The sequence below is a fragment of the Drosophila elegans genome, unplaced genomic scaffold (genome assembly GCF_018152505.1).
Source record: "Drosophila elegans isolate 14027-0461.03 unplaced genomic scaffold, ASM1815250v1 contig_149, whole genome shotgun sequence".
Taxonomy (NCBI): Eukaryota; Metazoa; Arthropoda; class Insecta; order Diptera; family Drosophilidae; genus Drosophila; species Drosophila elegans.
In genome coordinates this window covers 6,469,938-6,484,205 of record NW_024545513.1, presented here as the reverse complement: position 1 = coordinate 6,484,205, position 14,268 = coordinate 6,469,938, and the positions used below count along the sequence as shown (strand labels likewise).

At 41.4% G+C, this 14,268-nt stretch overlaps 1 protein-coding gene across 10 annotated transcripts in view; it reads left to right on the top strand.

Moving 5' to 3' along the window:
* Nucleotides 1-14,268, top strand: part of LOC108140784 (voltage-dependent T-type calcium channel subunit alpha-1G) — a 90,556-nt gene that overhangs the window by 58,100 nt on the left and 18,188 nt on the right. For 5 of the 10 annotated variants that reach the window (XM_041708032.1, XM_041708038.1, XM_041708041.1 and 2 more), the window contains 9 exons: nt 2,355-2,476; nt 2,745-2,899; nt 4,603-4,695; nt 6,708-6,949; nt 8,779-9,355; nt 9,610-9,633; nt 10,526-10,870; nt 11,078-11,988; nt 12,059-12,268. In XM_041708032.1, coding sequence (XP_041563966.1) covers nt 2,355-2,476; nt 2,745-2,899; nt 4,603-4,695; nt 6,708-6,949; nt 8,779-9,355; nt 9,610-9,633; nt 10,526-10,870; nt 11,078-11,988; nt 12,059-12,268 — 2,679 coding nt within the window. Of the gene's footprint in view, nt 1-2,354; nt 2,477-2,744; nt 2,900-4,602; nt 4,696-6,707; nt 6,950-8,778; nt 9,356-9,609; nt 9,634-10,525; nt 10,871-11,077; nt 11,989-12,058; nt 12,269-14,268 lie in introns of those variants that run through there. The other 5 variants (XM_041708040.1, XM_041708035.1, XM_041708042.1 and 2 more) reach the window with 3 other exon arrangements.

The window sequence follows — 14,268 nt, the reverse complement described above, 5'->3', positions numbered from 1 at the left end:
TTTGCCAAATTTTAAGTTTCGTTTTGCAATTTTCTGCTTTGGTTTTCGTCATAGTTTGGGGTTCTACACAGAAATATATATGACATGTTTGGGGAACCCTCTTTTCGCAAAAGGAGAAGCACAAAAGCACACAAACAAGCGAAATAACAAGCATTCCAATTAGCAACAACATATATACAAGCCAGAAACGTGTACCATTTCTCCTTTCACTCGGATAAAGTACTTGGCCACAGGGATAGACGATCCATTCTATTTCAATTCCACGGAAATTAATGTTGTCTGTCGATTCGATAGTTTTGATCGAATTTCACTCTATTTAATCTGCTATTTACTTGTTTGCTAAAACCTTATTGGCTTGAGGGGCTATCTCATTGCCTGATGCACCCTTAAGCGCATAATGAGGGATCTGTGAATTAAAATAAATATTATGCATACCTTATTTTAACAATTTTTTTTTCAAAATCTTAATAGTATTATCTTTATTAAATTACCTAGAGTTTAAGCCATGATACTCAGAGGATGAACTTAACGGTTCGTTGCAGGGTATCTTGTAGTCGACATCCTCGACATATTGTTCAATTTTTTTTTTTTTTGAATTTTTGTTTGTTTATTCACCAAGTAAAACAACATTTTGGGGTCCACAAATACACACTCCAAAAACTCACAGCTACACAAACAAACACATACTCAAAATACAGTACAGAGGAGCACAGTGCAGTTCAGTATTTAGTAGAGTAGAGCGGAACACTCACACACACACACACTCGGAGCAGCACACAAGAAACGCACACAGGCACACTTTTCCCGCACACACACACACGAAAACACACACTGTCACGCTGTCTGTGTGCGCTTATGTATGTGTATCTCTTGTAAGCTGAACTCTTTTTACAGGAAAAATCATCAGTTTCTATTGCAAAGGTATTTAAAGCTGCCCCTGCTTCATTCGCCTCCTCTCGCTACCGCGCGGTATTCCCACACTCACACACAAGCGAATCAAGTACAACAATTACACACATATGTACATGAACAACTTCATAAAGTTTAGCATACATTGGAGCGTGCGAAATGTTGCGAACTGTGCAAAGAAATGGGAGAAAAAAAAAAGAAACAGAAAAAGCGAGTGGGGAATATTTTAAACTTCACTTGCGATGCCGCTTGCCCCTCGTCCCCAAAATGTCATTGCCGTGCTTGCACGTGCATATTAAACACATTTTATTTTCACACGCATACGACAACACTCTGGAAAAAACACACACATACAAAAAAAAAACAAAAAATGAAATAAAAAACACACGCTCTACGGTTGACACTTGGTTGAGGCAGACATTTTTTGAAGTCGCGAGTATCCGGCGCGTCTGCCATTTTGTGGCAACATTGCGCGTTTAATTTAAATTGCTTTGGCGTTTTCATTTCTTTTTTTATGAGTGTGTAGTCCTCTACCTCATTGCTACCTGCCGCTTCTTCTTTTTACGTCCCTCTTTTTTTTTGTTACATCCCTTACCGTACCACTTTGTTTTTGTGCCTCTTGCCTTTAAGTTGGCGCTTTGTGGCTCGCTTATGTCTTACTCTCCAACTTCCGGTACAGTTGTGTCCTTCTGTAATTGTGTTCAGTGTGACCAGCTTCTACTAAGAATCACCATTTCTCGCTTCTCGCTCTTTGGCTAGCTAGATCGCTCTATGTGAAGAACTACTACTCGCATCTTTCTCTTTTAGCTCGCTACTCGCTTTAACTTCTCGCTTTTGCTTTTAGCTGTTGCCAACTGCTCTTGCTAATCGCTCTCGCAACTGGCTCTTGCTACTCGCTATCGCTGTCTTTCACTCACGATCACCTGCTCACCCTATATCTGTCTCTCTCTTGCATTAGTCAACCGTGTCTCACTCTGTTCAGTTCTGTTTAGCTCTTTTGTTTTGCCTCACGTATATTCAAATTGGAATTGTCTATATCACTCTAATTAGTTGAATGTTCTCGCGGATGAACCACGAGACTCAGCACAACTCAAAATTGACTTATCGATATCATTTACTTGCTTTATTTTAAACACATCTCTCTACGTAAATCTCGATGTAAATGTTTACGATACGCATTGAACATAAAGATTATTTATATGGAACTACGATTACGGATTACGATTATTAATTGTTCTCTTTGTGCTCTCTCTTTATCTCTCTCACTCTCACTCCTTCCTTCTCTCTCTCTCTCTCTCTATACGTCTCAATCTCTATCTCCTTCTCTCTGGTGTGAACTTCTCTTTCGTACACTTTGTTTCTTTGTGTGCTGGATGTTCTTCCGATCTAATCTGACAATCACAACCCATAACTCTCCTAATTATCTATACACATCGCACCCCTAGCCTGTCGCAGTACTACGAGTTCTCCAAAGATCAGGACTATATCTGCTCCACGCCCAACGATTCGGGGATGCATCTATGTGGGAACTTTCCGCCCTATCGCGTCGGTTCGATGGTCTGCAATGGTAAGTCCCTCCATTACCATCCCCATCCCCATATCCATACCCATTCCCCAGTCAACGTCAATTACATTAACTTTAAAGCTAAATGAAGTGCAAATTGTGCTGTAATCAAATTTGATGGCATTTTTAATTGCCCTCTCGCTGTCGCTTAATGACAGCCAGAGCCACCGAAGCAATCACAATTACACACAATACACTTTACGCCCCATCTTCCCATCGTTTTCATCGTTCCATCGTTTCATGGTTCTGTCCCGCAATCCGCAATCCGCAGAGGAGGCCAAGCTGTCCGACTTCAATGAGCCGACGAACACGTCCTGCGTCAATTGGAACCAGTACTATACCACCTGCAAGCAGAGCGGCGAGAATCCCTTTCAGGGCACGATTTCGTTCGACAACATCGGCATGGCCTGGGTGGCCATATTCCTGGTGAGTGCTATCCCTATACTGGCTAAGAATTGCGGATCAATAATGATGCCAACTTGTAGATCAGAAACAATCAAACTCTATTAAGTACAAGCCATGATAACTTTTTAAAAATCTGATTAGAGACACAATTTAAGCTAAGTGTGAAGAGGAATTGGTTCAGATATTACTTAAAACAGGGAAGATGGTTTTAATGTACGTATTTATTGATTCTTATATTCAATAAACTAGTCTATTTCTGTATATTTTTAATTTGTATAGATATGGGCAGTCCACATATGAAAAACAATCATTCTATTAATATTTGATCTCTTTCACCTTTAAATTATTTAAAATATACGTAGTCTACTTGATGTTCAATTAAAATCTACAATAGTATGACCATATTTTAATGTGTACCCAATTAGTGTTAGTAACTTTGCTCGACAAATAGCAACAGGCGAAGAGGAGCAGCGATAAAAACAACAAATTGTTGTATGCTAATTCGGTGTCAACTTCTGCCCCGAGGAAAACTCCCAGCTCTGCTTTCCCTAAACTAACAAAACAAACGCCACCAATTTGCATTCCGTACCGAACGGCGCCATGGTATGGTGTTGATGGGGATAGCAATAGGGATGGTGATGGGAATAGTGACAGTGATATTGATGGTGGTGCCGAAACTGATGCCAAAACTGATGGCTTTCAGCCCTCAGCCATCTCCATTTGAAGTGCACTCGTCCTCCGGGGCGGGCCTTAATTGATATGCCAATTACACGGCGCACACCGCAAGCCAATCTATTGATATGCAGGTCAAATGATGTAATTAAGCCCAAATCAAGTGCACATTAAGCTATGAAACCTATACGCGGTCTATACGCGGTGGTTTTCAGCGGGGGTCTATATTTAATGCCCCCCAGGGAGTTAAATCTCGACTGAATTTTGCCACACGTGAAAAGGCTTTAAATACAAATGGGTTTATTATTTAACTGGTTGACCTCAATCGATTGGCTATATAATTAAGCATAGTTTTACTTAGGTACAGCATAGGCATGACTATTAAAAATCTCTTAGGAAAATCTATTCAACATTTATTTACGGTTTTTATAGACAACTTTAAAATTAACTTTAACTTTAAGCAATTCATTAGTTAAACTCGTATTTGAATTTTGTACGATTTTTGTTGAAAATGTAGTAACCTCACTGGTAAAAAAACGTAGTAAATCCATGATTATAAAAAATCTCGAAGATATATCTTTTGGCCTTCAGAACAGAAATTTCAATGACAGCGATATTTATAGACCACTTTAAATACGATTAAAATACGATTTTTGTTGAAAAATGAGTAACTTGATTATAATTTATTTAACTATTAACATGAGTTGCTTATTGTAAATTGAAAAGCGGAAACTTTTTGATAGGTTTAAGTTTGATCAGGTGGCCACAGCAGAATTTTTCGCGTTTCATCGCTTAAGACCGCACATTACGCATACGTGATGTGGTCCGTGGCCAAAAGGCTATCCTAATTGCTCTGCCCACAACCATTTTTTCCTCTTTCACTGTTCCCTTTTGGCCCACAATGGCGGGCCGTGAACAATAAAACACCAGCCATCTGCCTCAACTTTATACCTGGTATTATTATTATTATTTTTTTTTTGCATATACTTGTACATTTATATTTCTGCAGAGAGCGCACGCTAATTACGGTGAAATATTTGTTGGATTTGCAGGTCATCTCGCTGGAGGGCTGGACAGACATAATGTATTACGTGCAGGATGCGCACAGCTTTTGGGATTGGATATACTTTGTGCTGCTGATTGTGGTGAGTGTTTTTCTCTTTTTTGTTTTTGTTTGGCGGCGGAAGGGATTGCAGTGGGTTAGCGGGTCAAGGGTCAGAGGTGTCTGGCGACCTCTCGCTTTGATCACGAATTGAATATTTAATGCGTAGACGGCTTAAAGGGACTCCAGCTAATTGAACGGTGAGCGTAGAGGACGAAACCGAAAGTATGCTGTATGCTAAAGCAATTTGGCAATGCAAATAAGTAAATTACTTTTAAACTAGGACCACACACGCGCAGCAGTGGATGCTGTGTTCGGGTGTGGTTGACCAAACAAAGGCGCAAAGTTTGTCTGCAAAAAATGCCATGAAGCTTGCAACATGTTGCGACGCAGACAGCAGCCACTCATTTCTCGTCTACCCTGCCTCTCTCTACCCATTTTCCATTTCCATTTGGTACTCTCATATTTTCCCCACTTTCACATTTTCCCACCCAGCGACTGTCCACTTTTGCCAGTGCCATCTTGGAGTGGACTCCAGTCTGTTGTGCTGTCACTTGCATGGCAGGATTTGTGCTCAGGTGTCCTTGGACTAATTAAAAGCCTTTATGGCTTACAGACACTCATACACACACACACACACACACGCGCGAGTGGACACAGATACAGATGCAGACACACATGGGGAAATTTCATTATTTATGTTTGAAGTTTGCCCAACCTTTTTCTCTATCACACTCTGTCACACACCCTATCTCCATCTCTGTCTTTGTCGCTGTTCATTTCGTGTGCAAAATGATTTTGCTCTTGTTGCCAACAACTTTTGGTATGCAAATAGTTTGCAATACCACCTTCCCCCTTCCCCCTCCCAAAAAAAAAAAAATTCACTCCAACTCATCTCCCTCCATTTGCTATTGGGCGTTTGTCGTGGAAGGAAATTGCTTATTTATGCTTTATGCATTTTCTGCCAAGCTCACGAGATCCGAATTAGAAGCGTTTTCTTTGTTTTTGAAATATGTTTTCAATTTAAACTTTGCCAACATTTCGATATTCAGCACTCGGAGGGAGAAGTACAACTTATGAGCTGTGGAAATTAGGACTTTTAAGAGCATGTTGATGGCCAGGTTTTGATTTCGAAAGTATGCAATGGTGTAGATATAAATAATTGGAACTTCATCTCGCATTTTAAAAGAATAACATCATTAAAATGTTAGAAAATGTACCAAACAACTACAGAGAATTAAAAAAAAGTAACGTAAATTTCAGCAAATTTAAGCCACAAACTTTTGTTTGTATTCCACTGCGAAATCATATTTATTTCTGTAAGTCCGTATTTTGGAATTTTGAAAAGACAAAAATCGACCTCAACTACGGCAATTGAATTTAATTCAACAACTCAACCTATTCAAGAAGAAAATAGGCATTTAAAACTTCTATCATTAAGCTGTCTCGACAAGATAAAAAACTGATTTTATTTCTGATGAGAACTTTGAAACTTGGTTTGCTCTGCTGGTCTAACTAAGTTTTTCAATAATTCGTAAGCCAGCTTCAGCGAATTAAACCAGACAGTCGGAGGAAGCTGAAGTTTTGTGATTTTAAGTTTCGAGATCAGCCTCTGGGCCGCCTAGTGCCTTGTAATCCCCCCGATGACCACCATGTGGCGTTTGCCGATCCCCCAGCTAATTGAATTTAAGTGGCTGGCTGAAAAGGTAGGTCCTCCCCAAGGACCCATCACAGGACCCTGTGTTTGCTGTGTGTTTTTACGGAAGAGAGCATAAACAAAGGCATGGGAAAACTTTCAGCTTGCATTTGTCGCTGGCAGCAATGAAAACGAAAACTTTTAAACGGAAATGCGAAAAGTTTTTCCAGCAACTACAAAAGCGCCACCTGCTGGCGCGAATCCACCTTTTTTTCCCCATATTTGCACAGATATCATTTTGGATATCCTTAATTGCACATTTCAGGGGGCTTTCGGTTTGTTTCCACGGTGGGGGGGGTGGTGGCCTTATCAAATCGTGAAACTTGTTTTATCTGTGTGTTTTCTTTTATCGATTACAGATTGGTTCGTTTTTCATGATCAACCTGTGCCTGGTCGTCATCGCCACGCAATTCTCGGAGACGAAGAAACGCGAAATGGAGCGGATGCGACAGGAGAGGGCGCGGTACACCTCCACTTCGACCTTGGCCAGCAGCACAAACAACTCGGAACCGGCCACCTGCTACGCGGAGATCGTCAAATATATCGCCCATCTGTGGCGCCGCTTCAAGAGACGAATGTTAAAGAAGTACAGATTATATAAGTATGCTGCTTGTACCTTTTGATTTCATTCAATTATGTCTTTCGTTCGTTAATTTAGTTTCCGGTTTCCGGCTTCCGTTCCCTTCCCCATGTCTCTCTCTCTTTCTCTGTCCTTCCCTGTCCATCTCTCTCTGTCTCAGTCTGACTGTCTCTGTTTGATTTAATCGACCCCTCGACCGCGAAGCAAAACAAAAAAAAAAAAAAAAAAAAGAGGAGCTATAGAAAGCTGTAGGCTTTAGTCACTTGAAACTTGATTGATTACTAACCCATTAAAGCGAGTAATTAGCGCACTAATCCCTCTCGGCAAAAAGCTTAACTCACACTGACAGGGGAACTCGAGCAGCAAACAAGGACTTTGCCCCAATCACCTGCGATTTTCTCAAAAAATTTTGAAAGATTACTTAATTCCATTTTGGTTTGGCCTTGAAAAGGGCACCTCTTTTACACGAAGAGATTATATTCCCTTGTTTTATATTTATCATATGTATTATTTATAGCCTATTAATTATTTTATACTACATCATTGGTTTGAGATGCTCCCCAACTTTCTTTTTTCTCTTATCTTACTCATTTTAATTTTTATTTATTTACTTTAATATTTTTTTTTTTTATTTTAGAAGATTCTTTTAGGTTGCTAAAAAAATGTTATTTATGTTTCAAATGTAACTTTTGTTCAAGTAACTTAGTTTTGGATTTAAGCATCTGCTCGAGTGTTTCGCCAATGGCTATATCATATAGTACTTAATTTAGTTTCGCACCTAATTTAGCATCGAGATTAGTGACCAGGGCATGAATTTGTATAGCTAAAAAAGTGAAGCTAGAACAGTTATAACATATTAAAAAGTGCATCTTACATTGTTAAAAGGTTTTCAAACCTCCCACACATATAAAATTATTGGGTTGTCCTTAACATATTACAAATTAAAAAATATTTTGACAATGAAGTAAAAAATCTCTTTGTAAAGTTAATAGATAAAATCAATTTTTCCTTCCATACATAACAAAATATGTATTGTTCAAGAAATCTTAAGTAAAATGGAAATATCTAAACTCAGGCTTGAAAACTAGTTTTCGATGACGATGAAGACCAATAGATTTTTATGAATGAAGTAACCCATAAGTTATACACTGTGATTAATGATAAACCTCTGCCAAGCTGTGTCTTCTCTTGAAGCACAATCAGCCATCATGATGTAGTTTGTCGAGCCAGACTAATTAGCTAATCAAGACCACCTTTTTGGTGACCTATCTCTGCAACCAACACCTCTCCCCATCACGTGCCTCACACTATGTTGCTGCCACACAATGATGCCACATTTAGAACAAAGTACAGAGTACAGAATACAGAATACCGAGTTAAGCGAATGGCACTGAATCCGCAAATGGGACTCGTGTTAATTTGGATCATTTGCATTTTTGTACTGTCGTTGTCCTTAGTTCATTTGATTGAATTATGTAATTGCGATTGTTGTCTGTCTAATGGCTAAGCACACGCACACACACACACGCGACATGGCACTGACACTAATGAGAGTGCACGTACAAATGAATACCCCATTGTCACACTCCCCCCTCACCACACACCCACACACACACCTTTCTAGTCGATGCACGTGCAACGAAACCACCACCCACATCTCCGTGCCACCTGACCCACCCAATTGCGACCCCAAAAACAGAGAACACGATGTTTTGTGTACAGACATGAGTGTGTAAACCCCGCAAACTGTCAGTTAAACTTGTCGCTAATCGAATTGTTATTTCACCCACTCTGCCGCTTTGCCACCAAACCACTGAAACCACTCAAAATACCACTGTGTGGCACCACAGGTACCAGCGACAACAGCGTAAGGAGGGCCTTCTGCCCAATGCCGACAATTTGACCTTCTCGCCGTCGCGGATCAAGTGCCATCATCCCAAGTGCCCCAAGTACAGTAATCGCAAGCCGTCCAGCATTCAGGATCAGATGATTACCGTAATGGTGCCGCTCAATTCGGCCAACAATAACAATAACAACAACAGCACGAGCAGCAACCACAACGGCAGTGGCAACAACAGCAACAATATTAACAATAATGCAGCCAGTTGCACCACAGTGGCTCTAGTCAATGGGATAAACGGTAGTGCCGCCAGTGTAACAATGTCTTCGGCCCACCACCAGCAACATCAGTTGCTGCAACAGCAACAGCAACAACAGCAGCATCATCATCAGCAACAGCTGCAGCAGCAACAACACTCTTCCTCCGACAACACAGAGCAATCGCTGGGCGCAGATGGATTACCACGAGGTTCCTCGCTTAAAAAGTCCACCGCTCATCACCAGTTGAAACCCGAAGGCAGTGCTGCCGAGCAAAAGACCATATTGCTCAAGTTCCCGCAGCAAATGATTGATTCCGAACAGCTAATTGTGAGTATGCAACCCCTTACGTAGATCAGCCCAATCCACAGAGAAGAGAACACCCAAATCGATTCGAAAACAGTAAAGATAAACAGCAACAGAAACAGAATATTTGTAAATATATATTTCCAAATTCCCAACCCAAAAAATAGCCAGCTTACAAAAACAGACAGCATTTAAAACAGCAGCCACAAATGAAAATAATAATAATAATAATAATAATAATCTCTCATATTTGTTACAAAACTTGTTAATTCTCATAGCTGCAGTTGGGAAATTTAGGCAAGGTACAGAACTATAAATAAGTAAAATAATATGTATAAATTGCCAGCATAATTTATAAAAGAGCGCAGCGAAACTTCGGTGGCACCGAAGTCTGAATGTCCTAAAAAACACACACAAAATAAACAAGGGCATTCAGCCTGCGAACAAGTATCACCAAATATGCAAATTACATAAAATCCAATGGATAGAGAAAAACCCCATACAAATTGTAGATATAAACGATATTTTGCATATTAAGTGCAATTGTAATAGCTTCTTTTTTAGTTTCTGTGTTTATAAGCACATAGCGAATTGATTGTCCCATTGATAAATCTGTAGCCCATTGTTCCAGCCCATTGTCCCGCCGAAATGCCCATTAATTATTTATATCATTTCGTTTTGTTTTGTTTGCATATGTAACCGCCGTTCGAAAGCAGAGACAATAACCCGACCTGTGTATATGTGCATATGTCCCCCATTAAGCCCATAATAAATGTTAGGCGGGGTCGTCAAAAATAGTTAAGGATTAAAGAGTGTAATGAATTTTACTAAAATTCAACGTCCGGGTAAACTATTGGTATCAAAAACTTTTTAAATTGAAAAAACAAACCAAATTTCCCTAAGTATGCAAGAAGGTGAGAAAGTTTTGGTTGATTAAAACTGAGGTTTTGCATTCTAAATTAAAAGTAATATGTTTTCAAGCTTCAGGTTGTTTCGGAATCCATTTTGTAATAATTAGCCCTAAAATCCCGTAGCCCTGCTTGTAATATTATGGTTACTGGAATTAGCGTGTAGTTAGTCCTAGACCCAGTTGAGCGTTAGCTTCCATTTCATTCCCTATAAATACCTGACATTCCCGCCCAGTTATTGTAAGCCCTCTAATATCATTTATGTTGTACCACCGCACCTCCGCAGAGCCACCCGTGCACCTCTGGATTCCTCAGTCCGCCCACCTCGGCCAGTCGCCGACCATCGGTGATGTTCAACGAGTATGTACTGCTGCACACGCCCCCCGCCCTCAATGCTGATCCGGCGGCGACGGGAACCACCACCACGGTACCCACCACAGTGGCCACCGTTGCAGGAACTGCGGCAGCGGCGGCGGCGAATGCCGGTGGCAGCAACAACAGTTCCGGACTTAATAGCCACCAGAATGGTGCCAGTGGAGGAGGTGCTGCAGGTGCCGGTGGAGCCACTGAGAAAAGCAACATCTTTTCCACGGAGAAGATGACCCAGGCCGGCGATGGCAGCATCTGGCAGGTGAGTTACAAAAAAACTAAGACATTTTTGTAGTAATCTTAAGGAAACTGAAAAATGGCGCCCTCGGGTGGACTTACCTTTTCGAAGTCCCTGCTCTTGCACTTGACCAGCCAATTTTCTCATGACTCAAGTTTTTTTTTTTGCAATTTTGTCGAATTAAATAAACATGAGAATGCTCATACACGATTTGCCAATCCTATTTTGCAGGTGAATTTACCGCAGACTATCGGCACAATTGCCAATCCCTATGCCGATTGCTCTGAACTTGGTATACACGATGCGATGACTTGTCAAGAGCTCTTAGCATTCTCTGTGGCCTTTTCAGCGGCCTTGCCGACAGGTCAGAGTACGCTAGAGTCATTCTACACATCGCTGGCCCGCTGCGATCCGCACACTGCCGAGGCGTTGCGAGCGCACCACAAGCCACGCTCCCTGGCGACAGGACAAAACCAAACGCCGCCGCCGGGCGCCGAAGGAGCCACTGTGATGGTTGCCTCAACGGCCGGCGATCCGGGGCAGACACTCGAACCCTCGACTGTGTCGGCTGTGGTGGGTCCCATCGGCACCCAGACAGCGAACCACCGCCGCAAGGAGCACCACCAGCAGTCTCATGGATCGCACCACCATCACAATAATAACAATACCACCAGTCACAGCCGGAACTATCGCTCACGGCAGGGTAACTCGCGAATGCGAGAATCTCGCACTCCCACCGGCAACTATATGGAGGACTATGCCTGTTGCTACGATCTCTACCAGAACGCCCTGTCGCCACTGGACGAACGGCCCAGGCAGAGATCGCCGACGACCCGCTGTCTGATCGCCGTCTACCGCTGCCTGTCGCGCGTCTGCAGTTGGGCCCGTCGCTACATCCGGCGATTGGTGGAGCACAAGTACTTCCAGCAGGGCATCCTGCTGGCCATCCTGATCAACACCCTGTCCATGGGCATAGAGTACCACAACCAACCGCCGGAACTGACCGCCATTGTGGAGACGAGCAACGTCGTCTTTTCGGGCATCTTTGCCGTTGAGATGTTGCTGAAGGTGGTGGCCGAGGGTCCGTTTCGCTATATAGCCAATGGGTTCAATGTCTTTGATGGCATCATTGTGATTCTCAGGTGAGTTTGGGAGGGGGTTTTGTTAACTCCTCTCTGGAAGTATATTTTACAATGTTCACCCCAAAATCAGTGCCATTGAGATCTGCCAGACGTTCATGGGTAATGGAACGGGGGGCGGTGGCTCCGGTCTGTCCGTATTGCGGACCTTCCGGTTGCTTCGAATCCTAAAGCTGGTTCGCTTCATGCCCAACCTGCGACGCCAGCTATTTGTGATGCTTCGCACCATGGACAACGTGGCCGTATTTTTTTCCCTGCTCGTTTTGTTCATCTTCATCTTCAGGTGAGTTCGATTGCCGATTATTCACCACAACTCACAAACACAAACATACACATGGGTACACAATACAACCACACCCACACTAACGCACACAGACAGACTCACATACCGAAGAAAAGAAGACATCAACACAAACACACAAAGAATGCGGAGATAACAAAAGTAATGATGAAAAAGAAAGAAAATTCAATATAATCAACAATCGATAGCCAACCAGTTATCGAACGCGACCCCACAAACAACAAATAAATGTAATGAAAAAGAGTGATTAACCCAAAGAACCCGAGCCACAGAAACAGAAACAGAAACAGTTCAGTTTCGTTAGCCCATAGCAGTCCTCTTATGTCTAACAGTTTCTAGCGCCTCACTAGCTGCTTTCCACATAGATGAACGTCCTTCAACTAACCCATCCAGCCAACCGATTCCCCCACCCAGCCATTAGCCCATCATTCTAGAAAATACATCGCTTTCCCTTTACCTTCAGAACAATTCAGAAACAATTATTGTACAGGAAAGAAAGGTCAAAAGTATACACATTTTACATTAGTATAATGGTCTTATGACTTTTTATGATTAAAAAACTCTTGAAAATTTCCTTAAATAAAACTAGGGTCTTTAAATCGATATATCATATTCAATCCAAGCAGATTTGCATCTTAAAGTCTTTCAAGATAGTCCCTATTTAAAGCAATATATTAAATCGTGCTTAAAAAAAGTTCCGATGAATTGACTCAAGTTCTTATTAAAAACTTTAGTATAAACTTTATGAAATTTGTCGAGTTTGAATAACTGCTGAACTTTTTATCATTTAGTGGATCTTTCTATTCCTGCCCTTTTCATCCCATTTTCCCTAGTTCGCAAGGATTCCAAAGACTTCGAGCCCTGCCCACCCCATAATCATACAAAGACTAACACGTATATCTTGAACCCCATACCTCTCCCCAAAACCCCACCCTCATTTAAGTACTTTTTCGCCACGATCGTTTCTTCTGCGTACCACTTGAGTATTGCCTATATGAGTAAAGATCTGCTTTAATGTCTCTCCAAGCGATCTCTTAACGATTTCTCTCTATTTCTCTCATCACTGTTTCTTATGTTCTATCTCTTGGTATCTTTCTCACTTTCTGTTCCTGAGTAACATTTGAAAGTTATGGAAGAATCGTAGTTAGATGACGTTACAATTTGTGTAACTTTTTAAGCAATCGATCTCGTATCCGTATCAGCAAGAACTGTACCCGTATCACTTGAAATATATAACTCTATCTCGCTATATCTCCCCCGATCCTCTATAATCCACTTTATGCTCTCTTTTCAATCCCAAAAGTGTCGTTAGTTGTCGTACACTTTGAGTCCTCGCTCGTTCACTTTGCATTACTCTTACACACAAACACCTTCTTACATCTCACTTACACGGACACAATTTCTCCCTCTCTAATCTCTGAAATTCTCTGTTTCTATAACTCTCTCGCTCGGTTCTTTCTCAATATGAATTTCAAGCACCGACCAAATTGTCGCTGCCCATCTTAATCAACTTTTTTGGGATATGTTCTATACTCTACTTTCTTACGACCTTCAAAAACTCTTTCTCAACACACCACAATCAAGTTCTTTCCAACACTTCCGCTGTCTTTCTCTTTCTCTCTATAACACCCAATCATTTAAAGCTCATTTGGTTTAACACACTACAACTACAGCAATAACAGCCACAGAACCAATTAGTTAGCTTAGTTAGTTAGCCAAAAAACGCTTTATTCCATTTCAAATTAACTAAGTGTGTATCCTAGCTTCTTTTAGCGTTAACCAACACTGCAACACAACACACACACACCCACACACAAGAAAGCTCGGCTTGGTTTTGATGCTTTTGCCAGAAGACTTGAAAATGCGGGCTTTAAAGCTTTGGTGCTCGAAGCTTTGTACACAGACACGGCACACGCACACTCACGCCAAAGAATACACTCGACAAAATAAAAGTATTTGGAAAAATTAAACTTAAAAATACT